Source organism: Lolium rigidum, chromosome 4, assembly GCF_022539505.1.
Source record: "Lolium rigidum isolate FL_2022 chromosome 4, APGP_CSIRO_Lrig_0.1, whole genome shotgun sequence".
Taxonomy (NCBI): domain Eukaryota; kingdom Viridiplantae; phylum Streptophyta; class Magnoliopsida; order Poales; family Poaceae; genus Lolium; species Lolium rigidum.
Window position 1 is genome coordinate 168,435,748 of NC_061511.1, and position 23,376 is coordinate 168,459,123.

The following is a 23,376-nucleotide window of genomic DNA, read 5'->3' on the forward strand; positions in this document are numbered from 1 at the left end:
CTCTTGTGTTCCCAACACACCAAATACACTTGTCAGATGTATAGGTGCACTAGTTCGGCGAAGAGATAGTGAAATACAAGTAGTATGGATGTATATGAGTGGTAATAGCAATCTGAATAAAATATGGCAGCGAGTAAACATGCAACAAAACAGTAAATAAGCGGTGTTTGCAGTATTGGAAACAAGGCCTAGGGATCATACTTTCACTAGTGGACACTCTCAACATTGATCGCATAATAAATAACTCTTTCTCATATGTGCTACATACACTCTTTTGTTGGATGACAAACACCAGTCGTTGTGTAGGGCTACAAGAGCACCTCAATGCCGGAGTTAACAAGCTCCACAACATTCGATGTTCATATTTAAATAACCTTAGAGCATAATAGATCATTGCAAAATAAACCAAGAACTAACATAGCGCACACACTCGTCCACATTACACTATGAAGGAGGAATAGATCACATCAATACTATCATAATGATAATTAACTCCACAATCTACAAGAGATCATGATCATAGCCTACGACAAGAACCACACGGTGCACACACTAGTCACCTTTACACCATGCAGGAGGAATAGACTACTTTAATAACATCACATGAGTAGCACACAACTAGTAGCGATACAAAGCTCATCATATGGATCTCAATCATGCAAAGCAACTCACGAGATCATTGTATTGGAGTACAGAGAGAGATTAACCACATAGCTACCGGTACAGCCCCGAGCCTCGATGGAGAACTACTCCCTCCTCATGGGAGACAGCAGCGTTGATGAAGATGGCGGTGGTGTCGATGGAGGAGCCTTCCGGGGGCACTTCCCCGTCCCGACAGCGTGCCGGAACAACGACTCCTGTCCCCCAGATCTCGGCTTCGCGATGGCGGCGGCTCTGGAAGGTTTTCTCTGGTTTCGTCCAACGTGATAGGGTTTTCGCGACGGAGGCTTTAAGTAGGCGGAAGGGCAGCCTCGGAGGGGGCCTGGTGGGCCCACACACTAGGGCGGCGCGGCCCCCCCTCTGGCCGCGCCAGGGTGTTGTGTGGGGCCCCTAGGGCTTCCCTCTGGCGGCTCTCGGGTGTTCTGGAAGCTTCGTCCAAAAATAGGATGTTGGGCATTGATTTCGTCCGATTCCGAGAATATTTCCTTACTAGGATTTCTGAAACCAAAAACAGCAGAAAACAGGAACTGGCCCTTCGGCATCTCGTCAATAGGTTAGTTCCGGAAAACGCATAAATATGACATATAATGTGTATAAAACATGTAGGTATCATCAATAAAGTAGCATGGAACATAAGAAATTATAGATACGTTTGAGACGTATCAAGCATCCCCAAGCTTAGTTCCTACTCGCCCTCGAGTAGGTAAACGATAACAATGATAATTTCTTAAGTGACATGCCATCATAACCTTGATCATACTATTGTAAGCATATGTAATGAATGCAGCGATCAAAACAATGGTAATGACATGAGTAAACAAATGAATCATAAAACAAAGACTTTTCATGAATACTACTTCAAGACAAGCATCAATAAGTCTTGCATAAGAGTTAACTCATAAAGCAATAAATCAAAGTAAAGGTATCGAAGCAACACAAAGGAAGATTAAGTTTCAGCGGTTGCTTTCAACTTATAACATGTATATCTCATGGATAGTGTCAATGTAAAGTAATATAACAAGTGCAATATGTAAGTATGTAGGAATCAATGCACAATTCACACAAGTGTTTGCTTCTTGAGGTGGAGAGAGATAGGTGAACTGACTCAACATAAAAGTAAAAGAAAGGTCCTTCAAAGAGGAAAGCATCGATTGCTATATTTGTGCTAGAGCTTTTATTTTGAAAACATGAAACAATTTTGTCAACGGTAGTAATAAAGCATATGAGTTATGTAAATTATATCTTACAAGTTGCAAGCCTCATGCATAGTGTACTAATAGTGCCCGCACCTTGTCCTAATTAGCTTGGACTATCGGGATCATCGCAATACACATGTTTTAACCAAGTGTCACAAAGGGGTACCTCCATGCCGCCTGTACAAAGGTCTAAGGAGAAAGCTCGCATTTTGGATTTCTCGCTTTTGATTATTCTCAACTTAGACATCCATACCGGGACAACATGGACAATAGATAATGGACTCCTCTTTAATGCATAAGCATGTGGCAACAATTAGTGTTCTCATATGAGATTGAGGATATATGTCCAAAACTCGAAACTTCCACCATGATTCATGGCTTTAGTTAGCGGCCCAATGTTCTTCTCTAACAATATGCATGCTCTAACCATTAAGGTGGTAGATCTCTCTTACTTCGGACAAGACGGACATGCATAGCAACTCACATGATATTCAACAAAGAGTTGATGGCGTCCCTGAAGCATGGTTATCGCACAACAAGCAACTTAATAAGAGATAAAGTGCATAAGTACATATTCAATACCACAATAGTTTTTAAGGCTATTTTGTCCCATGAGCTATATATTGCAAAGGCGAATGATGGAAATTTAAAGGTAGCACTCAAGCAATTTACTTTGGAATGGCGGAGAAATACCATGTAGTAGGTAGATATGGTGGACACAAATGGCATAGTGGTTGGCTCAAGGATTTTGGATGCATGAGAAGTATTCCCTCTCGATACAAGGTTTAGGCTAGCAAGGTTATTTTAAACAAACACAAGGATGAACCGGTGCAACAAAACTCACATAAAAGACATATTGTAAACATTATAAGACTCTACACCGTCTTCCTTGTTGTTCAAACTCTTTACTAGAAATTATCTAGACCTTAGAGAGACCAATTATGCAAACCAAATTTTAGCAAGCTCTATGTATTTCTTCATTAATGGGTGCAAAGTATATGATGCAAGAGCTTAAACATGAGCACAACAATTGCCAAGTATCAAATTATCCAAGACATTTTATCAATTACTACATGTAGCATTTCCCGTTTCCAACCATATAACAATTAACGAAGCAGTTTCAACCTTCGCCATGAACATTAAAAGCTAAGAACACATGTGTTCATACGAACCAGCGGAGCGTGTCTCTCTCCCACACAAGGATGAACTTATTCAAACAAAACAAAAATAAACAGACGCTCCAAGTAAAGTACATAAGATGTGACCGAATAAAAATATAGTTTCAAGATAAGAAACCTGATAAGTTGTCGATGAAGAAGGGGATGCCTTGGGCATCCCCAAGCTTAGATGCTTGAGTCTTCTTGAAATATGCAGGGATGAACCACGGGGGCATCTCCAAGCTTAGACTCTTCACTCTTCTTGATCATAGTATATCATCCTCCTCTCTTGACCCTTGAAAACTTCCTCCACACCAAACTTTAAGCAAACTCATTATAGGGTTAGTGCACTATCAAAAATTCACATGTTCATAGGTGACACAATCATTCTTAACACTTCTGAACATTGCAAAAAACTTCTGAAAGTTAATGGAACAAAGAAACTCATTCAACTTAACAAAAGCGGCAATGCGAAATAAAAGGCAGAATCTGTCAAAAACATAACAGTCCGTAAAGACGAACCTGGAAGGGGCACTTAACTTGCTCAAACGGAAAAACTCAAAACTAATGAAAGTTGCGTACATATCTGAGGATCACACACGTAAATTTGCAGATTTTTTTGATTTTTTTACAGAGACTTCTGCGCGAATTCGTGATAGACAGCAATGCTGTTTCTGCGCAGCAATCCAAATCTAGCATCAACTTTACCATACAGACTTAACTTGGCACAAAAACATGATAAGGAGAGGTTGCTACAGTAGTAAACAACTTCCAAGACTCAACAAAACAAAAATTGCTGTAGTAAAATAAACACATGGGTTATCTCCCAAGAAGTGCTTACTTTATAGCCATTAAGATGGGCTCAGCAGTTTCAATGATGCACTCTCAAGAAATAGTAGTTGAAGCAAAAGAGAGCATCAAGAGGCAAATTCCAAACAAATTTAAGTCTAACATGCTTCCTATGAAAAGGAATCTTGTAGATAAACAAGTTCATGAAGAGCAAAGTAACAAGCATAGGAAGATAAAACCAGTGTAACTTCAAAAATTTCAGCATATAGAGAGGTGTTTTAGTAACATGAAAATTTATACAACCATATTTTCCTCTCTCATAATAATTTTCAGATGCATCATGAACAAACTCAACAATATAAGTATCACATAAAGCATTCTTATTCACATGCATAAAAGTATCATTACTCTCCACATAAGCATAATCAATTTTATTAGTTGTAGTGGGAGCAAATTCAACAAAGTAGCTATCATTATTATTCTCATCATCAAATATAGGAGGCATATTGTAATCATAATTAAACTTATCCTCCATAGTAGGCGGTACTAAAAGACCAATATCATTATAATCATCATAAATAGGAGGCAAAGTATCATCAAAGTAAATTTTCTCCTCAATGCTTGGGGGACTAAAAATATCATGCTCATCAAAGCCAGCTTCCCCAAGCTTAGAATTTTCCATATCATTAGCAACAATGGTGTTCAAAGCGTTCATACTAATGTGTTCCATAGGTTTTTTAATTTTCGCATCAAACCATCCATGTCTTAAATCAGGAAATAGAATAAGAATCTCATTGTTGTCCATTATGCCTAACTAGTGTAAACAAGAAACAAAAAGATGCAATTGCAGGATCTAAAGGAAATAGCTTCGAGCACTTACACAATGGCGCCAGAAAAGTACTTTACCTGGGACCGAAGTATGAGAGCCTTTTACCTTTCCTCCCCGGCAACGGCGCCAGAAAATAGCTTGATGTCTACGGGTGCTTCTATTCTTGTAGACAGTGTTGGGCCTCCAAGAGCGGAGGTTTGTAGAACAGCAGCAAGTTTCCCTTAAGTGGATCACCCAAGGTTTATCGAACTCAGGGAGGAAGAGGTCAAAGATATCCCTCTCATGCAACCCTGCAACCACAAAGCAAGAAGTCTCTTGTGTCCCCAACACACCAAATACACTTGTCGGATGTATAGGTGCACTAGTTCGGCGAAGAGATAGTGAAATACAAGTAGTATGGATGTATATGAGTGATAATAGCAATCTGAATAAAATATGGCAGCGAGTAAACATGCAACAGAACAGTAAATAAGCGGTGTTTGCAGTATTGGAAACAAGGCATAGGGATCATACTTTCACTAGTGGACACTCTCAACATTGATCGCATAATAAATAACTCTTTCTCATATGTGCTACATACACTCTTTTGTTGGATGACAAACACCGCCGTTGTGTAGGGCTACAAGAGCACCTCAATGCCGGAGTTAACAAGCTCCACAACATTCGATGTTCATATTTAAATAACCTTAGAGCATAATAGATCATTGCAAAATAAACCAAGAACTAACATAGCGCACACACTCGTCCACATTACACTATGAAGGAGGAATAGATCACATCAATACTATCATAATGATAATTAACTCCACAATCTACAAGAGATCATGATCATAGCCTACGACAAGAACCACACGGTGCACACACTAGTCACCTTTACACCATGCAGGAGGAATAGACTACTTTAATAACATCACATGAGTAGCACACAACTAGTAGCGATACAAAGCTCATCATATGGATCTCAATCATGCAAAGCAACTCACGAGATCATTGTATTGGAGTACGGAGAGAGAGATTAACCACATAGCTACCGGTACAGCCCCGAGCCTCGATGGAGAACTACTCCCTCCTCATGGGAGACAAGCAGCGTTGATGAAGATGGCGGTGGTGTCGATGGAGGAGCCTTCCGGGGGCACTTCCCCGTCCCGGCGGCGTGCCGGAACAGAGACTCCTGTCCCCCAGATCTCGGCTTCGCGATGGCGGCGGCTCTGGAAGGTTTTCTCTGGTTTCGTCCAACGTGATAGGGTTTTCGCGACGGAGGCTTTAAGTAGGTGGAAGGGCAGCCTCGGAGGGGGCCTGGTGGGCCCACACACTAGGGCGGCGTGGCCCCCCTGGCCGCGCCAGGGTGTTGTGTGGGGCCCCCAGGGTTTCCCTCTGGCGGCTCTCGGGTGTTCTGGAAGCTTCGTCCAAAAATAGGATGCTGGGCATTGATTTCGTCCGATTCCGAGAATATTTCCTTACTAGGATTTCTGGAACCAAAAACAGCAGAAAATAGGAACTGGCCCTTCGGCATCTCGTCAATAGGTTAGTTCCGGAAAACGCATAAATATGACATATAATGTGTATAAAACATTTAGGTATCATCAATAAAGTAGCATGGAACATAAGAAATTATAGATACATTTGAGACGTATCAATCCTCCCCAGTGGGTAACTTGGCTTCTCTGGTGTGATGCCGTGGACACGTGTGTCGGTTGGTTTCAAATTTGCGAGGGAAATATTCATCTTCCTTAGTGTATCTGCGTACATAAGGTTTAGACTGTTGCCGCCATCTATGAATACTCGAGATACATCGAATCCCGCGATTATCGCTCGGTAAGATCGGTGATGACCGCCCTGGTCGAGGAACTTGCCGTGGATGATCAGCTATTGTGAAGCCAATATCTTGCCCCGACTCGGCTAAGGTACTCGATCGTTGGTGGTGGCATCTTCTCTGCCATAAACACCTGTCGCGAGATTACTTTCTGAGCTCTATTGGATGGCTTGCCTTTCTGAATCATCGAGACCGCTCCGTTAGAGTTAGGATCGACATAGGGCGGTGGAGCAGGTGCTGCCGCTATTCTGAGCTGATGTCGATTTTCATCTGTAACCGCGGGAGGAGGTGGCAAGTGAATCTCACTCCTAGGTCCTTGAGGGTTTCTGTGTGCTGCCTGAGCATTTGCATGTCCTGCCCATCTTAGCATTGCCTGGAAATTTCGGCAATCCTTTTGCAAGTGTCCCGACTGTCTTTTTCCATTGTTATCGAGAAAGAAATGCATCTGACACGGCCCGTTCATCATCTCTTCGGGGGACACAAAAGGTCTCTGGAACCTTGGCCCGCTATTTTGCCTATTGTCTCTATTGTCGCCTTGCTGTGCATTACTTCTCTGGTAGTCATCCCTACTGTTTCCTCCATTGTTTCCCCGAAAGCCAGCCGATATTTGGCCAGGTGCATCGTAACTTGAAAATTGACGGGGAAATCGGCGTCTATTTTGAAAATTTCAACTGCGATCTTCCTCTGGGGACATATGTCGTTTGTTATGTACCGCATCTTCACCATCTGCCCATCTGTTTGCTATCTCCATCAAAGCTGATACTGTTCTTGGGTTTGTCCTCCCTAAGTCCTCCACGAAATCCCCTCGTCGAACTCCTGCAACAAATGCATCTATCGCTCTTTCGTCAGATATATTTTCTGCCGAGTTTTTGATGATGTTCCACCTTTGGATGTACTTCCTCATTGATTCATCATGCTTTTGTCGACATGACCTCAACTCTTCTAGTGTCGCAGGTTTTTTGCAGGTTGACCGAAAATTCTTGATAAACACGTCCTCAAAACTTTCCCAGCTGTCGATGGAACCTGGGGGAAGCTTCTTTATCCATGATCCGGCGGCTCCGCTCAGATGTATCTGGATGCTTTGCATGGCTGTCGCTCTGGTCCCGCCTATCAATTTTACTGTCTCGAGGTAATCGACTAGCCAATCCTCGGGGTCTTGTAGTCCATCGAATTTCTTGAAACTGTCGGGTAGCTTGAATCCTGATGGAACTCGAGTTTTTCGGACCCGTCGTGTGAAACATGGAAGTCCACACATGTCATCTTCAGCAAGTTCTGGTGAATGCTGACGTTCCCTTCTTTCTTGTCGCGCTCTATCAACTCCGGCCTGAGTTGTTGTGTCCCTGGCTCCACTTGCTCTTGGTGGATCTTGCACTGCTGCGGTAGGTCTCGGACTATTTTGCATTGCAGTTTTTTCGGGAGGTGTAGCTGTGAACGCTGCTCCCATGGCTCCACATCCTGCCATGGCCATGTTGTATAACGCTTCTCTTGGATCTCCGGGAGGTGGCTTGGACGCTAAGATGAAAGCTTGTGTCGCCATGTATCCTGCTTCCAGTGTTTTTGGGATAATATTCCCCCTCGTGTCGATTGACATAAAGGACATGTCGAGGTTTTGGATTAGAGTCTCTCTTTCAGCTTCCGGTATATTTTGCAGCCGAGATCTTGCTCTCCTCCGAGCTTCTCTATGACTATATCCCGAAGTTCCTGATTGTCGACTTAATTCCGCTCGTCGCCTGCTTGATGCGGAAGCTGCCTCCCTTCTTCTGTTCAAAGCAGTTGTCTGTTTTTCCAACTCTCTTCCAGCTCGGGCGAGTCTATATTGATAAGCTTGCAGTTTCTTCGATCGTAGCAGTTGTCTCCATTGGTTCAGAGCCATCCAGAGCTTTCGCAGCTCTATCCCAGGCTGCTTGTGGAAGTTGAACTCTGGCACGCGGTGTGGGCCCGACATATTTAGTGCCCAAACCTCTTCTTAGATCTGAGGGATCGACATAGGGGTTTCCCAAATCGTCGAAAGCCTCTGATGTTTCCTCTTGATCGCGACTTGCTTCTCCAATGGCATAAACTTGGTGATATTTTGGAGTTTTCACTTTGCTTGGTTTGGTGACACCATCATAAAGATTGGTGAAGACCTTCCCAATAGAGATGGATTTGTCAATGAAGTCGAAGCTGTCGGTGTCGCTCGAATCATCGCTTATATAGGAGTCCGCCGATGACTCGAAGGACATGTCGCTGAAGATTTTGGTGAGCTTTTCGCTTGCCCTGCTGCCGATGAAACGTGGCGACGAAATCTCCTTGTCGCTTGACTCGATGGATGATACTGAGTTTGAGAAATCAGGACCAACCGCCGATAATTCCGATGAGATCGGAACTTCGAGACGATACGATCCTTCTTTCTCGACGCGGAAGTGGAATTTTCCGAACGTCATCTTCATGGGCTCCTCCAGATATGCATATGCATCCAAACGGGAGGGCGGGTGAGGAATAAAATCAACGAGACCAGTTTCGATCTGTTTACCTCTGTCCATGATGTTGCTTGCTACTGATGAAGTCGACGATCTTGAACGTGCCATCGAGATCAGCTCCTTGTCGCCTCTAGATCCCACAAACGGCCAATTGACAAGGTATTAACTTGTCAATGCCTACGGATTGTAGACTAGGGTTTAGTTGGATGTAGAGGGCAAGTAGATCTCGAAGGTTTCAGCCGAAAAGTACTCGACGAATATAAAACTAAGGTTGTGTTGACAGTAGATTCGATCCTTTCTGCGTCCCTCGACTCCCCCTTACATAGGAGGCGGAGCCGAGGGATTTGTATTGTACAAGTTACAGAGTCCGGGAAGGTTTCTAACTCCTCCCGCAAGATTACAAATAATGCTTCCTATTACAACTCTAGCTTTCCTTAACAATATCTTGGGCTTCCGAGTCTTCTTATTCTTCGGGTAGTGGGCCTTCAGTAAACCCCGGGTACTATCATCGGCAGGCCCATTGGGGATGCCTATGTCACCCTATGACGCTTGTTTAGAGGGAACCCATACTAAGACACATAAACTTCCAGCTAAGCCCTACCCATAATCAGGTATTGTGGGGGTACTAAAAATTGGAATGGTATCGCATACGACCACACCATCAGTTTTTATCAAGTTCATCATGTCCTTCAAGTCACATTTACCTTTAAAAACCTTTCAAATTCATTTCATTTCACATGTTCCCATCTAGAGTAGTCAAGTTTAGTGGTTAGCACTAGCAACTAGTCATGAGGGGTGCTAACTAGCTTGTAATGCTTTTTAGGCTAAGTTTGATACTCTTGTGGTACTCTATACTTAGACCAAAGTTAACTATAAAAGGAAGCTTAAATAATCAAAGTGAAAGCTTGTAAAAATAAAGCTTGGGATGGGATCATGAAGCATAAGAGAAGATGAGTGTGCCTGGCTCTAGTAGAGCTTTGCACTTTGCAAGAATATTAGCTTGCCTTGGTTGGTGTACTGGGTCAAAGTGGTCTTCCTCCTCCTGGTAGTAGACCTCCTCCTCCTCTTGGTACTCCTCGGTACTAGCGTCTAAAAATAAATACGACGTATCCAATCACCAAAAAAGCTCAAGTACTAGACTAAGCACACACATGAATCACACAAGCTATTCTAGCATCATCACATTGCCATCATGTTGGTTAAGATTGTTTTGTTCTTAGGAAAAATAATTTCCTCTCATTACAAATATTGATTAATGTTTCTATTTAATTCCTGGAGAAATAATTTCCTCTCATTGAATCTATTTAAGATTTAATTTCCTCAACTAATAAGGTATGAACCCTTGTTGATCAAGGTCAACCATTCATACCCATTATTTGAGAAATTGATTTAAATGAGGTAGAGCACCTCATGCAATTTAACAATACTAATTATGATTTAATATCACCAAGTAATTTCATGTGAGAGTATTTTAGACCAGGGTCACAACTTCATATGAAAGTACTTGGGACAAGATTTAACTGAAGCAAAACACTTCATATGATTTACATAATAGTTTTGGATAATATCTTTTGAATACACTAGCCATATAGTCCTTTATTTAAACTAGGCCATGATCACTCAAAGTAACCACACCATATTTTTGCAGAAACAATTAGTGTAAGTGAAATGTGAGCTATGAGAGGTTGAATCAACTTAATATCACTTTTGGTTGATTTTTAATAATTATTTGAAAGTGCAAAAGTCCATGCCTTATTCTTTTTGTCACATTATTTCTACAAAGAATTTCAATGTGAGACCAGTGTGATTGGATCAAGCATTTCATAGGCTTTGTAGCAATATAAAGTTGGTCCAAAATGGTGGGGTAGATTTTGTTTTATTTCAATGTTAGCAAAGCACCAGTATTTGAATTTGAACTAAAATGAATTAAACCAATTCAAATCTTTGGGCTCTGGCGGGAAAGTTAACGGGCCAGCGAGGGAGAGAGGGAAGTGGGCCGGCCCAGCTTTGCGCTTCATGCGCCACGGGCCGTCTGACGGTGGGATCCACCTGTCAGCGGGTTTTAAAACCCGAAGCGGTACGGGATGAGGTGGACCGTTGGATTAAGAGGCGATCGAGCGGTTCTGGGTCATCGTCGTCTCCGACGAGACCCTACCCTGGTCGCGGCGGTGGTGGGGGTCGACGGCCAACCTGGGCTCCGGCGAGGCTCGGTGAGGGTGCACGGCGGCGTTGTCGTGGACGAGGAAGCGAACGGTGGTCGCGGGGGAAGCTGGGGTGGCGCCAATCGTCGTCGTCGTGGAGGTACTGGCGCGGCAGTCGTTGATGCAATTGGAGCAGCTCCGACAACAATGTGGATGGGAGAGGGTTCGAGGAGGCTCAGAGGTGAGTAGGGAAGGCAATGGCGTGCTCAATTCGTCCAGGGGCGTGCCCCTTTTATAGTGGCGCGAGGTGACCGTGGGGTGCGGCAAGGTCGACGGCCGCGATGGCGTTCCAGGGCGCGAGAGGGCAAGATGACGTGCGCAACAGCGTCCTGGTCTCCAGGCGGTTCTGGGGAGCATGCTGGCGAAGCTAGGCGAGGTCTAACCGTGTCGGGCGCGTGCGAGGCCGTGGCGGAAGGGCGGCGATGATGTCCCCGGCGACAGCACGCGCGCGGGCAGGGGAGCTTGTCTGGCGGGCGGCTGTCGTCCAGTGGAGCTCGCTGGAGAAGGGAGAGGGCGAGAGGGGGCCCGGGTCGATGGCACGCGTCGTCGCTCTGTGGCGTCCAGGGCGTGCCGATGCGCACCCTGGCGCGTCCTGGACGTCGTGGGCGCGTCCCGTTCCCGGCGATGCCGTGTCGTTCACCGACCAGGGCTGAAGTAGGCCTGCTCAGTAGGGTGTGAGGGAGCAGGGGGACATGGTGGCAGGTGCTAAGGTTGAGAGAGAGGGAGAGAAGCATGTGTGCATGCAAGGTGGCCGGCATGGCATTGCCATGGCCATGTTTGGCCTCTACCTAGGGTTCCTATGCATTGGTGACGTTGAGAGGGGACCAGGGGACAGGTAGAGCACAAGTGGTGGCATAGGGTTGGTCCATACTATTTGGAATAGTGTTTTGGGGATTGATGCCTATTTGCAATTTCAAGTTTTTGCCAAATTTGTTCTATGAAATGTAGTTCCAAATCTTAAAATAGGTTGGTTGGATTGGTTGCAAATGACCAGAGACTCGCAATGGTGGTGGTGGAATTTCAAAAATAGAAAAATGCAAAATTTGCAAAGTGGGAGAATGTTGAAGTTGTTAAAAAGTCCCAACTTTGCTTGAGCGTAGTTTTTGATCCAAGATGAATTTGATATGGTGGTCTTTACCAAAGTTGTTCACCTTGATGTGTACTTGGATGAGGTGCAAATAATTGGAATTGTTTGGTTTGAAAAACTTCAAATCCAGGGCTCAAAGTAGTGACCAGACTGAAATTGGCAGATTTGACCATCATTGTATGTGATCAAAATTTGAGTTCAAATTTGATTTGATTTGAGTTTCTTTGATTCCAAAAGTTGTAATAAGTGTTTAGTAACATAATACAACTAATGGTGAAAGCCAAATTGGTCTAGGTCAAAGATTTGTAAAAATGGCATAAACCATATGTGAGGGTTTTGTGATTTTCTAACTTTGATTCTTTTCTTTTTCATTGCTTCACTTAGGCATAGGTAAGGTTTATTTAGTGTTAGATTTGTTGGAGATATTCCCAAGAGGAAATAATAAAAGTGTTTATTATATATCTTTATGTTTATGATAAATGTTTATATACCATGCTATAATTGTATTAACCGAAACATTGATACATGTGTGTTATGTAAACAACAAAGAGTCCCTAGTAAGCCTCTTAACTAGCTTGTTGATTAATAGATGATTAGTTTCATAATCATGAACATTGGATGTTATTAATAACAAGGTTATATCATTGTATGAATGATGTAATGGACACACCCAATTAAGCGTAGCATAAGATCACGTCATTAAGTTATTTGCTATAAGCTTTCGATACATAGTTACCTAGTCCTTATGACCATGAGATCATGTAAATCACTTATACCGGAAAGGTACTTTGATTACATCAAACGCCACTCGCGTAAATGGGTGGTTATAAAGGTGGGATTAAGTATCCGGAAAGTATGAGTTGAGGCATATGGATCAACAAGTGGGATTTGTCCATCCCGATGACGGATAGATATACTCGGGCCCTCTCGGTGGAATGTCGTCTAATGTCTTGCAAGCATATGAATAAGTTCATAAGAGACCACATACCACGGTACGAGTAAAGAGTACTTGTCGAGAGACGAGGTTGAACAAGGTATAGAGTGATACCGATGATCAAACCTCGGACAAGTAAAATATCGCGTGACAAAGGGAATTGGTATCGTATGTGAATGGTTCATTCGATCACTAAGTCATCGTTGAATATGTGGGAGCCATTATGGATCTCCGGATCCCGCTATTGGTTATTGGTCGGAGTGAGTACTCAACCATGTCCGCATAGTTCGCGAACCGTAGGGTGACACACTTAAAGTTGGATGTTGAAATGGTAGAACTTGAATATGGAATGGAGTTCGAATATTTGTTCGGAGTCTCGGATGGGATCTCGGACATCACGAGGAGTTCCGGAATGGTCCGGAGAATAAGATTCATATATAGGATGTCATTTTATGTGTTTGAAAATGATCCGGTGCATTTATGGAAGGTTCTAGAAAAGTCCGGAAGAAAGTCACTTTGGAAGGCGGAGTCCCGAAGGGACTCCACCACCATGGCCGGCCAACCCTAGGGGGTGGAGTCCCAGGTGGACTCCACCTAAGGTGGCCGGCCACCCCCTCCCAAGGGAAGGTGGGAATCCCACCTCTAGTGGGAGTCCTAGCTTGGGTAGGTTTCATGTGATATGGAAGGTTTTGTTTTGGGGTCTTATTCGAAAACTTGTAGACCAACTCTTGGGTGTTCCACCTATATAATGAGGGCCAAGGGGAGGGGGCCGGCCACCACAACAAGCCACAAGCTGGCCGCACCCCTTGAGGCCGGCCACCCCCTCTCCCCAAACCCTAGCCGCCCCACTCCTCCTTCTTCCCCGCACGCTTAGCGAAGCTCCGCCGGGATTCTCCACCGCCACCGACACCACGCCGTCGTGCTGTCGGATTCAAGAGGAGCTACTACTTCCACTGCCCGCTGGAACGGGGAGGTGGACGTCGTCTTCATCAACAACCGAACGTGTGACCGAGTACGGAGGTGCTGCCCGTTCGTGGCGCCGTGATCAAGATCTTCTACGCGCTTTTGCAAGCGGCAAGTGAACGTCTACCGCAGCAACAAGAGCCTCATCTTGTAGGCTTTGGAATCTCTTCAAGGGTGAGACTCGATAATCCCCTCGTTGCTACCGTCTTCTAGATTGCATCTTGGCTTGGATTGCGTGTTCGCGGTAGGAAATTTTTTGTTTTCTATGCAACGTTATCCTACAAGATTGAGTTGGGTAAAGGGTTCCAACCATTTGGGGAAAGTGTGGGTGCCTAGGTCAAGGATTGGTATTATGGCTAAGTGCCACATATGCCTCTATGCATATATTTATTTTATTTTTGTTTCTCACTTGGATTAGTTGGTAAGTACTAGGTTAAGTTTGTTGAGGTATTTCAAATCATCTACACAAGGTATAAAAGCATAGGTAAAGGTTTTACTAAAAATAGTCATAGGCACATAGGCCTTTTCTTATTTAATAACATTTCCTTTTGTATTTTGTTTTTAATGGATGGTGATAAGAGGGGTGAGGTTTAGGGTTTAGTGGGTTTTACAATGGTTCACCACCATTTAGAAAAGTAATAATGGTAGGGGTCAAGATTTACATATTAGGGCTATATGCCCACATATGTCTTTTTATTTTATTTTGTTTTTTCATATTTGATCCACTTTGTTTTGAGATGGTTAGGGTTTTAGGGTTTTGGAAGAATGTTCAATGTAACCAACAAACAATCATGGAGATACACAAGCATTTGGTGTGAGTACTATGCATAGCGCCTTATTTAATAAAAGTTTTTGTTGGTTCTCATTTTTGGAAACAAGGAAATTCATTTTCTCTTTGTTTTAAAATTTGGGATGTTACAGTTTGTTTGATTCAGAGAATTTTCAGAGGAATTTTGTAGGACTCTTACCCATAGAATTTTTTTTCTCATAGAGGCCGTTTGATTCAAATGATTGAACCCTCTACAATATTTATGGATTGCTTTCCTATACTACAATCCCATGGGATTTCTACCAAGAGATTAGATCTCTTGAAAAATTTCATATGTGTCTATGACAACTATATGACATGTACTCAATCTCTACATAATTTTTCTATGTTTTTCATATAGTGCAACCAACCGACTTGTGCAACTAATTCCTGCGTTTTTTATTCATGTAGGATTTCACATGGTACATACTTACGATACCGTTCCTGCGTTTTTCTATTCCTATATTTTTTCTGTTCCATTGGATACATGTAAGAAAAATGAGAGGTTTCTATTGATTTTTTTTCCTCGTGCCTACTTCCCAAAGAAGCATACGTGGAAACTTTCACATCTCCCACTTCTCTAATGCATGTCGAACGCCCTCCTTTGGTGACTCGGTATTCTGAGAATTATTGCGAAGAGTGACTTCACGATGCATCCCATACCCATATGGTCCGATGATGTCTAAATCATGGAGCTCATGAATCTTCTCCCTCTCTCGATACATACTATAGGTAGCAAAGTCCCGTCCTCCTCTTTACACTTAAATGTATGGTTTCTAGATATGATGTATAAACCGTGATATATATAATGTGCCTCTTGAGTTCATACCTCCGCACCAACCCAACCATCATGAAGTAGTTTGTTTGCAGACGCCGGAGGTCATCATCCTTTAAAAAAAAGTGTGGGTCCATTATTTCAACATGTTGGACACTTAGTATAGCATGGGCCCGGTCTTCTGTGGGCACTTGCTGCGTGGGCCATAGCGGTAACGAACAGGAAATGACAAGGATACTATTGTAATTACTAACTTCCCAAAGACCGTTGTGGCAGTAACATGTTTAATTCCTCACTTCTTAAACTCTACTACCACAAATTGGGAAATGTAAGAACAATAAAACCTTAAGAATTTGTACAGCGTGACTCGGAGAACCTTAATATGTTTCAACAGTTTGAGCAAATGCTCCATCCCATTTGATACAAGAAAAAGAAAGGTTCCTATTGATTTCTTTGTCCTTGTGCCTAAATCCCAAAGAACTATACATGGATTTTTTTGACAAGATAAAAAAAACTAACCGATGCATGGAGAGATGACAAGAGGACACGGGAACATCAATTTGGGAGAGATGATACAAAAATAGAAAGTTTAACTTGGTATTGATATAAAAATTGGAAAGCTATAACGTCCCATTACGACTCGGCAAATTAAAGCGTCAATGTACTTATATTGGAGCTCTACAAATTCTTCGGCTCCTACATCATCTTTCGGCGACTCTAGACGGTTGGAGAATTATGGCGCAGAGTGACTTTATGATGCATCCCATACTCATAAGGTTCGATGATGTTTCAATCATGGAGCTCCTGAATCTTCTCCCTCCCTTGAGACATACCACTAGGTAGCAAATTTTTAGCGACCTCTACAAATTCTTTATATTGGACCACCAAAAATTCTTTAGCTCCTACACTGTCTTTTAGCGACTCTAGGCATCTGGAGAATAATGGCGCAGCGTGATTTCACGATGCATCCCATACCCATAAGGTTCAATGATGTCTAAATCATGAAGCTCCTGAATCTTCTCCCTCCCTTTAGACATACTACTAGGTAGCAAATTTATGTCCTTCTCTCGTCACTTACATGTGGGGTACATGTATGGGGATTCTTACACAGTATTATATGTCTTATCTGAATAAGATGTATGAACTGTGGCATATATAATGTGCCTCTCGAGTCATCCGCCACACCAACCCAACCATCATGGAGTAGTGTGTTTGCAGACGCCGGATGCCATCATCTTTTTGAAAAAAAATGAAGAAGAGTGTGGCCCCGTTGTTCCAACGTGTTGGGCTGTTGGTAGAGGCCGAGCCCAAGCCCAAGCCCAAGCCCGAGCTTCCCTGTGCACGTGCTGCCTGGGCCGTAGCGGTCACAGGCGGGAAAAAAACGAGCGGGAAATGGCTCCCAGATCTATCGCTCGCGAAAACTCCACTCGCCAACGAAATTTTCCCGCCTCCGGCCAGGACCCATCCGAAACAAATCAGCAAATCAGAGGACCAAATCGAAAAACCACACGCCCCTATTCAGCCCGGAGAGCGCCATTTCGAAGCGAGGTTCCCCCCCAAACCCTACGGGGAAAATTCCATGCCATCCTCAATCGGACCCTAGCGCCGCAGATCCGAGCGCCCTAGCCCCGCCCCTGCGATGGATCCCGTCGGCGCCGGCGTCGGCTCGTGGGACACGGAGCTCGCGTGGCACCTCCTCACCGTGCTCCTCCGCATCGGCCGCCCCGCCGCCGCCGCCGAGCTCGCCGCCACCGTGGCGTCGGCGGCGAGCTACGTGACGCCGCAGCTCGTCGAGCGGCTGTGCCTCGCGCCGAGGTCCCCGCTCCGCTCCTCCGACGGCGTGGTGACTGTTTCGGAGATGGCCGCCGTGGCGTTCCTGAGATTCCTCGGATGTGATGTGCCGGCGCGGCCTATGGCGGGATTGGGCGGATCCGATGGGAGGAGGTGGTGCCCCGTGGTGCAGATCAGGTACGAGCGCAAGCGGAAGGCCTCAGACGCGGCGCACGTCGGTGTGAAGAGGCGCCTCCTGATGGAGACCGATGCAGGTTGGTCATGTTTGCAGCTCTGTACTGGGAGATGGGTTCTGTCGAGCTATCAGTCAGTGTCGCTGACCTCAGTTTATTGTCAATTTTGTGCAGATTCGGTAGATCGCGACCAGCAGCAGTCGCAGCAGCTGATTGTGCAAACCTGTTCTTCAGCCTCTACTGGAGAGGTATGATTTTTCCTCCTGACTGTTCGTGTTTATGTTTTTCTGGAAGAATTACTGTAGTTGCCAAAACATTAAGGGGCAGTGCCTCGATGAATGGCCAACCCATTTCACTTCGATTGCTTGTGTGTGTGTGGGGTTTGGGGTTGCTTATGACAGGCGAATCTACCTGCTATAGTTTCTTATTATGCGACACTTGACTTGCTATGTATTTAAGTTTCCATTTCCGTAGTAGCAACCAACTAAAGAGTTTTTCTCTTACTCCTGTTCGCTTCTGTCAAATCTTGCTCAGGTTCATCTGGAGGTTACGCAAGATTGGCTTTCTATCCTGGGCACGTCTGTTGCTGAACCCTCCCTGAAATTTTCAACTGGGGTTCCTCTTGTTTCCACCGTTGCTAAAATTAGCACAGCTTGTCTTGGAGTCAGGGATGGCAACTTTCTCGGGGACATGACATCTGCGCTAGGGCTGAAGGACTTGTCAACCCCTTCATCTGTTGACATTCCTTTTCCCTGTGCTGAAAAATCAGAGAACATACATGCACCAGCTGATAATGAAATTGGTAGAATCGGTGAACCTGAAGGACCACTTGCAATTTGTACCTGCCGAGTAGAGGATAGTGAGGATATAGAAAAAGAGTCTGCCCTCCTTCCTCTGACGCTGGATAAGACTGTAGTTGGAGACAAAAAAGTTTGGTTTGATGCGGATCTAAATATTTTTCTGGAAAGACCTCGCTGTCCATTTCACTCTCGTGATACACATGCAGTTGACAATATAGTAGGAACAAATTTTACGCCTGAACAAGAAGCTGTACTATCTGGCAGCCCAAATGCTGGAGACTGTGAGGAGATCCCATCTTGTGGTCAGGATGCTAACACTTCTGCAGTAATTCAGGAGAAAAAGGAAATACAACTTTTGTCCCAGTCTCCTACTCACACCAAAGCAGAACCTGTATTACATGAACTGATTCATGAAATGACAGAAAGTTCATGTCAACCATCTCTGGACAAAAAAGTTGAGCCAGCAGCATTGCCATTAGAAGTGAAGAGCTATGATGGTGTTAACAATAGGAACTTGAACATTATTGCTGAAAATGTGGAAATCGCTGATCTGAATGGCAAAGAGCAGCCACATAATGAAGTGAGTACGAATTTTCCGAAGGAGCAAGATAAAAAGATTGCGAAGCAAAAGGATGCAGTACCCAAAGAAGATAAAGATCAAGTTGCAGAAACTGCTCAAAAGGTGGCCAAAACAGTTGAGCCAGCAGCATGGCCATTAGAAGCAAGGAGCCATGATGGTATTAATAACAGGAACTTGAACATTATTGCTGAAAATCTAGAAAGCACATATCAGAATGGCAAAGAGCAGCCACATAATGAAGCGAGTAAATTTTTTCCTAAGGAGCAAGGTAAAAAGATTGTGAAGCAAAAGAAGAAGCTCAAGAAAAATGATGCACTACCCAAAGAAGATAAGGATCAAGTTGCCGAAACTGCTCAAAAGGTGGACAAAAAAGTTGAGCCGGCAGCATTGCCATTAGAAGTGAGGAGCTACGATGATATTAACAATATGAACTTGAACATTATTGCTGAAAATATAGAAAGCACATATCAGAATGGCAAAGAGCAGCCAAATAATGAAGTGAGTATGAATTCTCCTAAGGAGCAAGATAAAAAGAATGTAAAGCAAAAGGAGAAGCAGAAGAAAAATGATGCACTGCCCAAAGAAGATAAGGATCAAGTTGCAGAAACTTCTCAAAAGGTGAATTTTCTCTAAATTATGGTGATATTGTTGTTATTAATTTTCAGCCCCTTTCTATTTAGGTATAGTTAAATGCGCTGGCGTTGTCTGATAGCTATCAATATCAGTAGCCTTGTTTTAAAGAATAAAATAATAAAAGTTCTGTTGATCTACTGTGTTGCAGGGCCATTCAGAGCCAAACCCACTGCCTAGTTTCAAACATTTTGTTGTAGAAGAGGAAGAAGGGTCAGGTAAGAATCCCTATACATTTCTCTTTGAACTATGCTCTTAGTTTTGCTGAATGGTTAGTTGGTAACTAATGTGCCATATTTGATTATTTGCTCAGGAGGTTATGGTATTGTTTATAGGGCTCGAAGGAAAGAAGATGGAAGAGTAGTTGCCATAAAATGTATGGACATCATTCCACTTGTTTAGTTATTTTTCAGACATATTTGTATATGAAGTTCCATCAATGTATTATGTTTTTCCGATAATCTGTTCATTATTCTATACTTTTTCTGTAATGTTTCTTATGAGAAAAGATATAACTTGTATTTTTTCTAATGCCAGGCCCTCGAGGAAAAGCTCATGCACATCATGTTGACAATGAACGAAAGATGTTGGAAAAATTCGGGTACTAAAAAACTGCCAGTCCCCATAAATCCTTAAACAATATGACCTTTTTCCCACAGTAAATATAAGACATTAACATTGTTTTCCTTCTGCAGAGGAAAGAACTTTGTGATTAATTTTGAAGGCTGTTTTAGGAGTGGTGAACTGGATTGCTTTGTTCTACAACACGTAAAGCATGACAGACCGGAGGTTAACCATTTCTGCTTGCTATCAATGTTACTTTTGCTATCAACTATAGATATGTGTTTATTTTTTGTTAAGAATTTCTCTTATCTCTGCAGAATCTGAAAAAAGAAATAGATTTGTTTGAGTTGCGGTGGTACGGGTATTGTCTGTTCAAAGCTCTTTCAAGCTTGCATAAACAGGTTCAGTTTGACTCCATGTTAACTTAATTAACTATTGAGTTCTTATCACCAGGATTAACCCATCTAATCCTGAGTATCTGATATTTCTGCTCCCAGCGAATAGTGCATAGAGATGTGAAGCCTGGAAACTTCCTCTTCTCTCGTGATCAGGCAAAGGGATTTCTTATTGACTTCAACTTGGCAAATGTTAGTGCGTGAAGTGTTCTCCCTTTTTTTGCGAAAGTGCTATCTCCCAACTTGATGCTTGCTTTGATGATGTTTTCCTGTAGTATTAGATGCTAACTGTCTTTTTTTGCCATTGTGGTCCCCCCCCCCTGGATTGCTATGCAGGATCTTCAACATAAGTCATTGAGGAACAGTAAGTTCATCTTCTAATTTTGAATTTGTTGATGATTTGGTGCTTCCCTGGTTTATGCTTCAAAACAATAATTATATTTTCCAATATTTTCCTTCCTGCTACTATACCTTGCAATTTGTGCACCCTGGACCATTTTAATCTTGATTGTGTAAAAAAGAATTGGGCGAAACATAATATATCTAGTAGCTAGTCCAAAATTTTAAATACTGTATATTGCGTCGCCATATTTTTTGTTCAAAAAGCATTCTCCTGGCATTGATCCTTCATTTTCATTAGCTTGAATACCCAAATTATATGTGCAAGATTTATTTGCGGAAAACTGTTCCTTAGTAGTATCTGAGTGAAAGTTGTGATGAAAAGTTCTGCTCCATGCCACCTTTGCTAATCCTTGACAGAAATGACTGAACCAGTGCCAATAAATGATTGAACCGTGGGTAAAGCCCTGTAGTATGTAGTCTCCAGTCCATGATTCTTTAGAGGTTTCTGTTCCTTTAGTAGGATTACATGAATGCTTGTTTAATGAATTTGGAACACTTCAAATTGCTTTATTTCTGTTCTTCTATGTCATGCATCACTGCAAATTGAGATTTCAATTTGGTTCATCAGGTAAGTCGGAGGCAATTTCACGTGGGAAGGATATCACATCTCAATCTTCATTGAAGTCCGCTCTAGTGATTCATGACAACGAAGCAGCAGCTGGCTCGAAACAACCTGTTGGGTCCAAGAGGAAAAGATCAAATAAAATCCCTGTGTGCAGCAACCCTAGGGTTGACAAAAAGAGTATGTATGGTAGCCAAGCTGCTGACGGATCTGGTGTAACCTCTGCCAAAGATGCTACAAGCACGAAAGCATCATTGGACAGGTTAAAGCAGCCACTTTACAAAGGGCGGAAAGAGATAATGAACTTGTTGGATGAGATGCAAGGTCCCAACCAAAATACACCAGCAGCTCCAGTTTCCCAAAGGAAGAGGGTGGCTGCTCCTGTTGGTAGTGTGGATCAGAAGCTATTTGTACTCACACCAATGCCCCTGCGTTCTGGTGGTAGTGCTGTTGCCGGTTCTGGCATGTTTAACAGCAAAGGTATGTTTTTCCAGTAAACTGCATCAGACCTTATGTATTGAATCTGGCGACCTCAAAGTGTTCTCTAACTAATTGGTGCTTGCAGGGCATGGAAAACAGCGAAGAGAAGGTCCATGCGTCGGAACTAAAGGATTCCGAGCTCCAGAGGTTTGATGCTGTTTCTTTTTGTGGAAGTATTTCGTTCTGTTTCAATGTGCCAGAGGTTTGATGTCTTTCCTTCAGGTTCTTCTGAGATCTTCTCATCAGGGTTGTAAAGTCGATGTCTGGTCTGCTGGAGTGACACTCCTGTATTTAATAACTGGCAAAACACCTTTTGGTGGAGACCCGGAACAGTGAGTCAACTACTGCATTTACAAATTTTTTTTGCTTCCCTGATTAGAGAACACTCTAAACTTGTGCATATGTTGAACAAACAGGAACATGAAGGATATAGTGAAGCTCAGAGGCAGCGAAGAATTATGGGAAGTAGCGAAACTGCACAACTGTGAATCTTCATACCCGTCGGTACGCAGGCTCACTGCTGACACATGACATCACCCTTTGAACACATACCTGAGTCGTGCATCCTTAAATCGTCACCCCTTTGTTTTCCAGGAGTTATTTGAGGCCAAATTTCTACGGTCGGTGGATCTCAAGACATGGTGCTTTGCCAACGCCCGCAGGCCGGAGTTCCTCGAGCAGTTACCTAACTCGCTGTTCGATCTCGTGGACAAGTGCTTGGCAGTTAACCCGAGGTGCAGGATCACTTCAGAGGATGCTCTGTCGCACGGGTTCTTCACTCCATGCCATGAAAGCCTTAGCAAGCAGAAGAGTAAGTCCCTTAAGATTAGAGGGTTAGCAGGAGAAGCTTCTCAACTTCCTCCTTGCTCGCCTCGAGATACCATAGCTAAGGCGAGCAAGTCGTAGTGCTCCCCTCCCAACATATTGACTTGTTTGAACCTAATCTAAGCAGATGCTGACAACTGAGCGTGTGCCAATAGCATGCCTATTTACCCCCTCCTGTAAATGCTGTACTTAAAAGTCTATAATGCAGTTCTGTCATTCTGTGCTTATTATGTTCTGTTCTGCAAAGGTCACATATCTATGTTCACGAGAACCTGTATGTATCAGTGTATTTAATTTTTTTTCTCGTTTAAAAAGAACTGATAGCAGTTAAATTATTAGAAGATGTTCTTGGTAACAGAATCTGAAAAGTAAAAAAGAACTTCTCAACTGGTAGCCTCTTATTGTGGCGTACATTTCGTGTGGCGATACGTGGTGTGTACGTGGTCTATTATCTGACCAATAGAACTTCTCCTGTTAGATGATGGAGAGATACAGCTCACTGG

General features: G+C 43.3%; 1 protein-coding gene across 1 annotated transcript; it reads left to right on the top strand.

The window, feature by feature from the left end:
- Positions 1–17,310: 17,310 nt before the first annotated feature.
- Positions 17,311–23,036, top strand: LOC124647770. Its single transcript, XM_047187650.1, has 15 exons — positions 17,311–17,716; positions 17,810–17,883; positions 18,170–19,633; positions 19,797–19,863; positions 19,959–20,021; positions 20,183–20,246; positions 20,341–20,434; positions 20,527–20,610; positions 20,707–20,796; positions 20,941–20,968; positions 21,575–22,048; positions 22,134–22,195; positions 22,271–22,380; positions 22,465–22,552; positions 22,643–23,036. Exons 1-15 carry the CDS (start codon positions 17,311–17,313, stop codon positions 22,952–22,954), a joined length of 3,480 nt encoding a protein of 1,159 aa, XP_047043606.1. The 3' UTR covers positions 22,955–23,036.
- Positions 23,037–23,376: the final 340 nt, after the last annotated feature.